The sequence below is a fragment of the Salvelinus fontinalis genome, chromosome 7 (genome assembly GCF_029448725.1).
Source record: "Salvelinus fontinalis isolate EN_2023a chromosome 7, ASM2944872v1, whole genome shotgun sequence".
Lineage (NCBI taxonomy): Eukaryota > Metazoa > Chordata > Actinopteri > Salmoniformes > Salmonidae > Salvelinus > Salvelinus fontinalis.
Genome location: NC_074671.1, coordinates 33,221,386 through 33,233,722, shown reverse-complemented (window position 1 = coordinate 33,233,722; position 12,337 = coordinate 33,221,386). Strand labels below are relative to the sequence as shown.

Genomic DNA, 12,337 nt, shown 5'->3' with positions numbered 1-12,337 from the left:
AAAAACATTTTAATAGTTTCCCATGGTTGCATTCACCAGGCGTTATAGGTTGAAGTCTTCACAGCGGAATTAAATTAAAGTAACATACTGTAACTCTAAATAATGTCAATACAAGCGCTCAAACATTTTTTCTGAAATGTATCCGTTTTATGCAACATTTCTATCATTTTCCTTGTAGAATGAAAATATGATTTTTTTCAAACTTATTTAAAAACAACAACCAAAGTGGGGCGGTTAATTTATTGGAGAGGTATGCAATGTGCCGAAAAAGCGCACTGTGAACATGTCTTGAATCGACCAATGGGACAAGCCCATGCCAAACGGGTGGAACCAATCCACTATCGAATAGGAATTAAGTATCATGTACAGTTTCGCCGTTCACACTTTAACCGAGATCAAAACTTTGAGAGGTGGAACAACAACGACACTTCAACATCGTTACGATAGGCAACTAACTGTTCAACGTCTGCAAACGACGGGGACACTGGCTCAAATGGAGAAATCTACAAACTTCCGCATCGATGCGCTTCTCGCTGTTGACCCGCCGAAGGTGCAGACATCTCCGCTTGCGCTTGTGACTTCGTTATCATCCTCTTCCATTTCATCGTCCGGAAGTGTACAAGCCTCAGAATTGAATGCCGATTCTTTAAGGACTGAGACTCCGTCTCCACCGAGGATTTCCTCCTGTGGTTTGATTCCTAAACCAGGCTTCTTGAACAGTCCCCACAGTATTGTTGGATTACATCCACAGAGTAGCGCAGGGATCCCTCCCCAGGCTCTCTACGGCCACCCCATGTATACCTACTCCCTCGGGCAGCACCCTGCTCTGTCCTATTCATATCCGCATGGGTCCCATCACCACCATCCCAGCGACTCCCTCAAACTCTCTGCCGGGACCTTTCAGCTCGACCACTGGCTGCGAGTCTCCACAGCGGGAATGATGCTACCCAAAATGCCCGATTTTAACTGTGAGTATTGTGAGTATACCTATTTATTTTTCATAGTTTGTCGTCTATGCTTTGACATTATTTTTGGACTGCTAATAAATAATTGTTTTTGCTTTACACGTGGCGAGCAAATTCACGCATTTTACATTTTACATTTAAGTCATTTAGCAGACGCTCTTATCCAGAGCGACTTACAACATTATTGATCCATTGGTTCCTTTACATAATGGCCCCATGACTTGATGAAGAAATGTTCCCGGCCAAAAAGGCGGTTTGAGAGAGGGGGATAGGTTTTCAGAGAGGAACTAAAATGGACAGATAATGGACAGTGGGAAAGTGACAGAAGAGTGTGAAACCCACAGCCGACACACTATTTGCTCACCAGATACTGCCTTTTTGTTCCTGTTCGTTTTAACAGATTTGTTCAAAATGAGGTGGCAAATAGCTTAGGTCTCATTGAATACGTATTCTATCGCAATGTTAGATGTTGGCTCAAACAATATTTTGGCAATTTTGAACCGGAACTCGTACTGTTTCTTAAGGAGGCAGTGTGCATAAACGCAGACATTTTTTGTATCCCAAAGAGTATGTGGTATATATATGTTCCATTTAAATCGGTTTCAATTAAAGCTTTTCGCCATTTAATATTCAGCAACAAATTCCCCATTTTAACCTGAAATCAATACCGTTTATTTTTCAATCTGCTTATTACAAAATTGTATCTTGCAAGCCTATATCATAGGTTTGAATGAAATTGCTATCTCAATTAGGACCCATATGCCTATTATTCCTCCATTTTGCAGGCATATAAGGATTATTAATATAGCCCAGGTCTGCTATACACTGCCTATCGAATAATGCATCCAAATGCGCGAATATTCCTAATGTGAAAAACACGCACGCAGGTTGTCATGCTTTTTTCTTGACCTTATTACTAGAAATTGACTTATATTTTGTTTTCCAGCTCAGGCCCAGTCAAACTTGCTTGGAAAGTGCAGAAGACCAAGGACTGCATTCACAAGTCAGCAGCTCCTGGAGCTGGAGCATCAGTTCAAACTAAATAAGTATCTGTCGCGACCAAAGCGCTTTGAAGTGGCTACATCCTTGATGCTGACGGAAACGCAGGTATAGAAGAGCTACATTTCTAACAAATACATGTTTGTTTGAGAGACATTATGAAACATACCACTATTAGGCTATTCAATCAGTTTTACATGAAAACACTGTTATTTAATTGTGTGTTATATAGTCAAGTCAGGTGGTGCTGTAGGTGCACATTACGCACGGCGCTTACGCGTATTCAAAAACGGCCAATTAATAATTGAATAACACATTTTTTCAAAACATTGTCTCATAAATATTTGTTATTTTCATTTTCAGGTGAAAATTTGGTTCCAGAACAGGCGGATGAAGTGGAAACGGAGCAAGAAGGCCAAAGAGCAAGCCGCGCAGGAGGCAGAGAATAAGAAAAACAACAAAAACGGCCAGGAGAAATCTGACGGACAGGAACAAACGGATTATCAAAAGACTGGTTCTGCAAAAAGTAACAGAATAAGAGACTTCAGGGACAGTGACGATGATGAAGGTGGCAACTTCCTGTACAACTCCTCGGATTGCTCTTCAGACGACGAGAGAAACCACACCAGTGATATAAGTCCACAACCTTGAGACAGGGAAAAGGAAACGTGCATTTTTGAAAAACTATACACTCCTTAAACTACAGCTGCATGTAGGCCTACAGTAATAAAAACATGAAATCCTACCCGGAAATTCAGAAATTAAATGAGAATAACTTGGAAAATACTAAAGGATCAATGCCTGACTGAGATTCAGTGTGTGCAGAATGGCCCTAGCAAGCAAGGTCAGATTGACGTTTTAGAAGGTAGTATCGAGGTACACTCTGCTATTTGTAACATTGCATGGTTTTATGTGACAATGTCATGTTTTCACCCAGTTGTTTTAGGACCCAATGTCCACTACAATCATATGGGTTCTCCACTATAGGGGTTATTATCATAATATTTTGATATGGCGACCAATTGTAAATTCCGACATGCCACATTTAGCATTTTCTTTTGTTTCATGTTTTTGAACATTGTGTGGTTTTACACTTATGTCATTGCGTCATATAGGCCTACCATTTACGTGCAGAAAAATGTTATGCGTTTATTTTTGTACACTGTGTTTATAAAATGTCTACATGTCTGCATGCTAAATTATTGTTTACCGTCTCCCATGGTACAGACGACATTAAATAAATGTGTTTTGTAAAACGTGGTGTTTTTCAATGCTGATGAAGGTGAATCTATTAAACACACTTATCCAACTATGGCCCAGTTGAAGCCAATTTGGTCTTAGTTTAAAGGTCATTATTATATCGCAACCTTTCGACTACTAGTCCAACGCTCTAACCACTAGGCTATCCTGCCTGCCGCCCCATCATTCTCCTTCTGGTCTCACTATAACTTTGATTGATAAAGACTATTGATTTTGTTTGATCAACACATAGTCATGAAGTCTGTCATTTTGCACAGCATGCTATAATGTTGATGACTAAATGCATATTGTGGTGCATAACGTACATTGTGCGAACTAGCAGTTTATTTGAATTACTCACGACGTCATACTCTATATTTAGCAGATCGAATGGCAATCGGATGAGTTCAAGCCTTTGAGAATAATGCTTGTGTTGTGTATCTGCCTATACTGATTAACGAGCGGTTTCAAAGGTTTATGAATAAGATCCCCTTGTTGGTTTGTTTGCTCTCCCAGCACGTTTGCGCAGATCCAATAGTGCTATTGCGATTCCCATGACCCGACCTGTCAGACCAAGGAGGAAGACATAATCTTCAAAAGTGTATAATAGCCAACTAACATGTGTAGATTAGATGAACCACATACTATAATGCAGGTCTTTCTGGATTAGACTATGTTATATGCAACACAACAATATGTATGCCTTTATCCATCAAACTTATAAAAGCCAACAACATTAAAAGCTACTGAGCTCACTATGGGAAGAAAGTAGAGCTCTTAGTAATTGCAATGGCATTTGTGGCTATGTAATTCACTCCAGGTTAGTAGTAATGCTATATATACACTAATTAGGTGTCACGATCGTGTACTGGAGAGAATGAGGACCAAGGCGCAGCTGGATAAGAATACATCTTCTCTTTTAATGAAACGAACGAAGATGAACATGGAACGAAAAAACACTATTACAAACAAACAAAATAACAAAACGACCGTGAAGCTACAAACGTTGTGCATAGACAGACAGGCTACAAACGTTCTGACATAGACAACGCTAGACATATACACTCAACACAAAACCATCTACTACACCCCATAACCCCTTTACCAAATAAACACCCAAAACCAACAAAACATAAACATTACCCATGTCACACCCTGACCTAACTAAAATAATAAAGAAAACAAAGAATAATAAGGCCAGGGCGTGACATAACCCCCCCCTTGAGGCGCGAACTCCGGGCGCACCATACACAGTCTAGGGGAGGGTCTGGGTGGGCTCCCCTCCACGGTGGCGGCTCCGGCTCTGGTCGTAGTCCCCACGTCACCACAGTACCTAACCACCTCCTAGGCTTCCTCCAAACGACCCCCCTCCACATTAACCCCATTGCATTAAGGGGGAGTTCCGGACTAAGGGACAGCTCCGGACTAAGGACCAGTACCAGGGTAAGGGGCAGTACCAGGGTCAGGGGCAGTACCAGGATAAGGGGCAGTACCAGGGTAAGGGGCAGCACCAGGGTAAGGGGCAGCACCAGGGTAAGGGGCAGCACCAGGGGAAGGGGCAGCTCCAGGGTAAGGGGCAGCTCCGGACTGAGGAATGGCAGCTCCGGACTGAGGGACTGCAGCTCCGGACTGAGGGACTGCAGCTCCGGACTGAGGGACGGCCCATGGCTGGCTGACAGATCTGGCTGCTCATGGCTGGCTAACGGATCTGCCTGCTCATGGCTGGCTAACTGATCTGGCTACAAACGTTCTGACATAGACAACGCTAGACATATACACTCAACACAAAACCATCTACTACACCCCATAACCCCTTTACCAAATAAACACCCAAAACCAACAAAACATAAACATTACCCATGTCACACCCTGACCTAACTAAAATAATAAAGAAAGCAAAGAATAATAAGGCCAGGGCGTGACATAACCCCCCCCTTGAGGCGCGAACTCCGGGCGCACCATACACAGTCTAGGGGAGGGTCTGGGTGGGCTCCCCTCCACGGTGGCGGCTCCGGCTCTGGTCGTAGTCCCCACGTCACCACAGTACCTAACCACCTCCTAGGCTTCCTCCAAACGACCCCCCTCCACATTAACCCCATTGCATTAAGGGGGAGTTCCGGACTAAGGGACAGCTCCGGACTAAGGACCAGTACCAGGGTAAGGGGCAGTACCAGGGTCAGGGGCAGTACCAGGATAAGGGGCAGTACCAGGGTAAGGGGCAGCACCAGGGTAAGGGGCAGCACCAGGGTAAGGGGCAGCACCAGGGGAAGGGGCAGCTCCAGGGTAAGGGGCAGCTCCGGACTGAGGAATGGCAGCTCCGGACTGAGGGACTGCAGCTCCGGACTGAGGGACTGCAGCTCCGGACTGAGGGACGGCCCATGGCTGGCTGACAGATCTGGCTGCTCATGGCTGGCTAACGGATCTGCCTGCTCATGGCTGGCTAACTGATCTGGCTGCTCATGGCTGGCTGACGGATCTGGCTGCTCATGGCTGGCTGACGGATCTGGCTGCTCATGGCTAGCTGACGGATCTGGCTGCTCATGGCTAGCTGACGGATCTGGCTGCTCATGGCTAGCTGACGGATCTGGCTGCTCATGGCTAGCTGACGGATCTGGCTGCTCATGGCTAGCTGACGGATCTGGCTGCTCATGGCTAGCTGACGGATCTGGCTGCTCATGGCTAGCTGACGGATCTGGCTGCTCATGGCTAGCTGACGGATCTGGCTGCTCATGGCTAGCTGACGGATCTGGCTGCTCATGGCTAGCTGACGGATCTGGCTGCTCATGGCTAGCTGACGGATCTGGCTGCTCATGGCTAGCTGACGGATCTGGCTGCTCATGGCTGGCTGACTGATCTGGCTGCTCCTGTCTGGTTGGCGGCTCTGGCAGATCCTGTCTGGTTGGCGGCTCTGGCAGATCCTGTCTGGTTGGCGGCTCTGGCAGATCCTGTCTGACGGACGGCTCTAGCGGCTCCTGTCTGGCTGGCGGCTCTAGCGGCTCCTGTCTGGCGGACGGCTCAGTGGGCTCATGGCAGACGGGCGGCTTTGCAGGCTCATGGCAGACGGGCGGCTTTGCAGGCTCATTGCAGACGGATGGCTCAGATGGCGCTGGGGAGACGGATGGCTCAGATGGCGCTGGGGAGACGGATGGCTCAGATGGCGCTGGGGAGACGAGCAGTTCAGTCAATGCTGTGCAGACGGCAGACTCCTGCCGGCTGAGGCGCACTGTAGGCCTGGTGCGTGGTGCCGGGACTGGTGGCACCGGGCTGGGGACACGCATCTCAGGGCTAGTGCGGGGAGCAGCAACAGGACACACAGGACTCTGGGGACACACAGGAGGCTTGGTGCGTGGTTTAGACACTGGTGGTAAAGGGCTGGAGACACGCACCATATAGCTAGTGCGTGGAGGAGGCACTGGTGGTACTGGGTTGGGGCGGGGAGGTGGCGCCGGAAATACCGGACCGTGCAGGCGTACTGGCTCCCTTGAACGCCGAGCCTGCCCAACCTTACCTGGTTCTATGCTCCCCGTCGCCTGACCAGTGCGGGGAGGTGGAATAACCCGCACCGGCCTATGTCGGCGAACCGGGGACACCATGCGTAAGGCTGGTGCCATGTACGCCGGCCCGAGGAGACGCACTGGTGACCAGATGCGTTGGGCCGGCTTCATGACATATGGCTCAACGCTCAGTCTAGCCCGGCCGATACGTGGAGCTGCAATGTACCGAACCGGGCTATGCACGCGTACAGGAGACACCGTGCGCTCTACTGCGTAACACGGTGTCTGCCCGTACTCTCGCTCTCCACGGTAAGTACAGGGAGTAGGCGCAGGTTTCCTACCTGACTTCGCCACACTCCCTTTAAGGCCACCCCCAAGAAATTTTTGGGTTGTACTCACGGGCTTCCAGCCTTGTCTCCGTGCTGCCTCCTCATATCGCCTCCTCTCGGCTTTCGCTGCCTCCAGCTCTTCACGAGGGAGGCGATATTCTCCAGGTTGATCCCACGGCCCCTTACCATCCAGTATCTCCTCCCATGTCCAGAAATCCTTTGTGGGTAGGTCCTGTTGCCGCCTTCCATGCCGCTTGGTCCTATGGTGGGTAATTCTGTCACGATCGTGTACTGGAGAGAATGAGGACCAAGGCGCAGCTGGATAAGAATACATCTTCTCTTTTAATGAAACGAACGAAGATGAACATGGAACGAAAAAACACTATTACAAACAAACAAAATAACAAAACGACCGTGAAGCTACAAACGTTGTGCATAGACAGACAGGCTACAAACGTTCTGACATAGACAACGCTAGACATATACACTCAACACAAAACCATCTACTACACCCCATAACCCCTTTACCAAATAAACACCCAAAACCAACAAAACATAAACATTACTCATGTCACACCCTGACCTAACTAAAATAATAAAGAAAACAAAGAATAATAAGGCCAGGGCGTGACATTAGGCCTACATAGCAACTAAGAAGTTCTATGTCAGAGCAATTACATGCATGTAAATATCACCAAAATGCTCCAGGTATGAAGAACATTTCCTTTGCAATATATTCCACTTCTATTAGCCATAATGGCTTTTCTAATATCTCTCTATATCCAGTAGCTCTCCTAAGATCCACATGTTCAGGAAACACAGACGTGTTGCGTTGCAGCTATACGTTTATAAAGTGTGATGTGTTTAACAGTGTACCATGCTTCTCATTCATGTTCGACCAAATGCATTATGCACTTTTTTAACTGAGAAAATAAGTGTTCCAAAATTTGTTCCAGCCGTTTGGAGTTTCTGTATAGCTGTGTTAGTATTGGTTATTGATTGAGGAGTAATTCCTCACAGCTGAGTTTGCCCAGCTGCGAGGATATAGAGAGAGCGAGCTGCTTTATCAGCTCATCAACACCTCCCAGCCAGGTATTGGACGGGAAAACTCTTTGGGAGGGCAGGACGGGGAGCAAAGCTTGAGGAAACATAGCTTTGAACAGTAGACAAGAGTCGGGATGTGTCCCAAATGGCACCCTATTCCTTTTAAAGTGCACTCTTCTTGACCAGGGCCCACAGGGCTCTCGTCAAAAGTCGTGCACTATATAGGGAATAAGTTGCCATTGGTGATTTACCAGAGTCAGTCTGAATGGAACACACACAGCCAACCATTGATAGTAGCAATCAACACACAGAAATAGGGAATTACAGTCACTGTACTACAGTGTAAGCGTTATAAAATATAGCTTCTCCATATTTTGTTTATTCCTGTGTGGCTATGTTAATACTGTATAGTGTTGATTAAGTAGTACGTACTACAAATGGTGTGATTACAGACACCTAACTGGCTGGTTGTGTTTGCTATCTGGACAGGTTTCAGTAGAACATCTTAGCAGACCCATTACAGCAGGGTCACCCAGGGGTCAATACCAACCTGATGACTCCCACCTGCATACAATAGCCTGTGTGATCTTCACTGACTCTCTGTCTATTTATCTTGCAGTCACAATCTGCCTCTAGTTGACTCACTGGGTTTCTCTTTGTAAACCACAGAGACTGACTCATTCAGATCAGCATGTCATCATGGAAGTCTCTTCATGTAGAGGTTCAGAAAATGCATATGTTTCAACTTTCATCTTCATCAAACTACATTACATTGGCCTATATAACATCAGACATAACCATTATAATAAGCCATCATGGAAGTCAGTCTTTGTAACGGTCCAAGCCATGCATAGGCTATATTTGCACTTTCGCCTTCATCAAAATACATAAATATGACATCACAAATACTTTGAGGACGAAGGCACTGCCACCCTCCCAAAGAAGCCATTGTCTGGGAGAGAGATGTTTCCTCTGAGTGACCTCTGTGGCCCTGTCTCACCCTCTGGCCACTCAGGCCCACACACAGATTAATGCAAACGTTATTAATGGAGCTAATTAATAGTAGCAGGCATCAAATGTAACGCAATGACTCTGCTATGCGATGCATGCAGCCAATGTTGTCAGAGACTGAATAAAAACCCAGTGTCCTTTCATTCTGATGGGTAGTCTACACGGAATATGAATGAACATGAGATTAGACATCACAAATACTCATTTACAAAATGTTGATACATTCAAGGGAAAAAAAACACCAAAAGATTGAATAGTGATTCAGTTGGCACATCTGGAAGAAGGTCGTAAACATGGAAGCTTGCGCATTGGAAGAGGTCAATAATTTCACAGAGGAATGCTAATGGCGTTGACAACAGATTAGAAAGTGACCTATAAAGTTGGCTATGGACAAGCAGATGCCACTGGCATACACAAAGCCATTCATTTTCTCCTCAACCACAAGCCATGGTTAAGGTTGTACACAAAGGAAATGTAACTGTGTAGAATTTATAATTGAATATAGGGAGTACACAACCCCTTGTTATTCAGGAAGATGATTAATCAACTAGAGATTCAAACTTAAAACAGGCTTCAAAAGACTGCTTTAGTACAATGTAATATTAATATACTGTACCTATAAACACAAACAAGTAGTGATGATGGTCCCGTAAATTCTATATGAATGCTCAGACATTGTTTCACACTGCCCCCGAGAGGATTATTTCTTATAACTACGGTGTCTTCTCAAATGGTCTGGTGCATACAATGACTACTGGATTGTATGCACTAGACCATGGGTCTCCAACTTTTTCTAGCATGAGAGCTACTTCAAAAAAAATCAACCATGTCGCAAGCTACTCATTTTTTCCCATAGCTTTTAAATAGGCACATTCTTCTCTTATCCTCTACCCTGCAACTCTTTCCCGGATCTTTGGTGTACAAGAGGTGTGTTTTCTGTCAATATACAGTACCAGTCAAAAGTTTGGACACACCTACTCATTCAAGGGTTTTTCTATATTTTTACTATTTTCTACATTGTAGAATAATAGTGAAGACATGAAAACTAGAAAATAACACATATGGAATCATGTAGTAACCAAAAACGTGTTAAACAAATCAAAATCTATTTTATATTTGAGATTCTTCAAAGTAGCCACCGTTTGCTTTGATGACAGCTTTGCACACTCTTGGCATTCTCTCAACCAGCTTCATGAGGAATGCTTTTCCAACAGTCTTGAAGGAGTTTCCACATATGCTGAGCACTTGCTGGCTGCATTCCTTCACTCTGCGGTCTAACTCATCCCAAACCATCTCAATTGGGTTGAGGTCGGGTGATTGTGGAGGCCAGGTCATCTGATACAGCACTCGACTACTCTCCCTCTTGGTCAAATAGCCTTTACGCAGCCTGGAGGTGTGTTTTGGGTCATTGTCCTGTTAAAAAACAAATGACAGTCCCACTAAGTGCAAACCAGATGGGATGGTGTATCGCTGCGGAATGCTGTGATAGCCATGCTGGTTAAGTGTGCCTTGAATTCTAAATTACTGATGTTGTCTCCAGCAAAGAACCCCCACACCATCACATCTCCTCCTCCGTGGTTCACGGTGGGAACCACACATGCAGAGATAATCTGTTCACCTACTCTGCATCTCACAAAGACGTCAGTTGGAACCAAAAATGTCAAATTTGGACTCATCAGACCAAAGGACAGAATTCCACCGGTCTAATGTCCATTGCTCGTGTTTCTTGACCCAAGCAAGTCTCTTCTTATTATTGGTGTCCTTTAGTAGTAGTTTCTTTGCAGCAAATCGACCATGAAGGCCTGATTCACGCAGTCTTCTCTGAACAGCTGATGTTGAAATTAGTATTTTACTTGAACTTTGTGAAGCATTTATTTGGGCTGCAATCTGAGGCTGGTAACTCTAATGAACTTATCCTCTGTCACCAAATAGGGCTATCTTCTGTATACCACCCCTACCTTGTCACAACACAACTGATTGGCTCAAATGCATTAGGAAGGAAAGAAATTCCACAAATTAACTTTTAACAAGGCACACCTATTACTTGAAATGTATTCCAGGTGACTACCTCATGAAGCTGCCTGAGTGAATGCCAAGCGTGTGCAAAGCTGTCATCAAGGCAAAGGGTGGCTACTTTGAAGAATCTCAAATGTACTTTGATTTGTTTAACACTTTTTTGTTTACTACATTATTCCATATGTGTTATTTCATAGTGTTGATGTCTTCACTATTATTCTACAATGTAGAAAATAGCAAAAATAAAGAAAAACCCTGGAATGAGTAGGTGTGTCCAAACATTTGACTGGTACTGTACTTGGTAAAATAATGGTTAATAAACAACTCTTAGAGCCCCATAAAATTATATTTTGTATTTTCTGTAATTCTGTTTATTTTTTTACTCTCAGTATTACAATTCTTCATAGAGAAACAACAAAAATATATGTTCTGAGTCCATGTCAATGATGAAATCACATCAGAAGACCAATTTTGAGGTCTGAAAAGAAAAGTGACATAAAAAAAAAAGTAAATTGAAAAAAAAAAATTGAGCATTAATAAAGCAAGAGAGGAATGTGTCGGTTTAGCAATGTTACTGGGTCATCACTAGTTAATAAAGCAAGAGAGGAATTTGTCGGTCAAGCTGTTTCTGGGTCGTCACTAGTTACTACAGCCACAAAGTCATAAACCCCGCCTGTTTCTACAATGTCTCCAATTAAAATCTGTTTCTAAACCTAACCCTAACCACACTGCTAACTTCTATCCACAAGACAAGGTGTGTCACAGCATCATCGGACTGAGCTTGTCAATGCAGGCAATCTCAACGCTGTGCGTTACAGGGAAGACATCCTCCTCCCTCATGTGGTACCCTTCCTGCAAGCTCATCCTGCCATGACCCTTCAGCATGACAATTCCACCAGCCACACTGCTCGTTCTGTGTGCGATTTCCTGCAAGACAGGAATGTTGGTGTTCTGCCATGGCCAGTGAAGAGCCCGGATCTCAATCCCATTGAGCACGTTGTAACGACTCCCACCGAAGGTGGCTCCCCTCCCTGTTCGGGTGGTGCTCGGCGGTCGTCGTCACCGGCCTACTAGCTGCTACTGACTTTTCCTCCCCCTCCCTTTTTGTTGATTATTGACACCTGTTTGTGGTTGGGGTGATTTGTGGGGCTTTATTACCCAGCAGCCCGGCCTGCTGGGTGTGCGGGATTGTTTTGTGTACATGCTTGTGTGTCACGGTTCGTGTACGTTATCTCATTGG

At 45.1% G+C, this 12,337-nt stretch overlaps 1 protein-coding gene across 1 annotated transcript; it reads left to right on the top strand.

Moving 5' to 3' along the window:
* Positions 1–402: 402 nt before the first annotated feature.
* Positions 403–3,190, top strand: mnx1 (motor neuron and pancreas homeobox 1). Its single transcript, XM_055928080.1, has 3 exons — positions 403–977; positions 1,912–2,072; positions 2,328–3,190. Exons 1-3 carry the CDS (start codon positions 494–496, stop codon positions 2,613–2,615), a joined length of 933 nt encoding a protein of 310 aa, XP_055784055.1. The 5' UTR covers positions 403–493; the 3' UTR covers positions 2,616–3,190.
* The last annotated feature ends 9,147 nt before the right edge of the window (positions 3,191–12,337 follow it).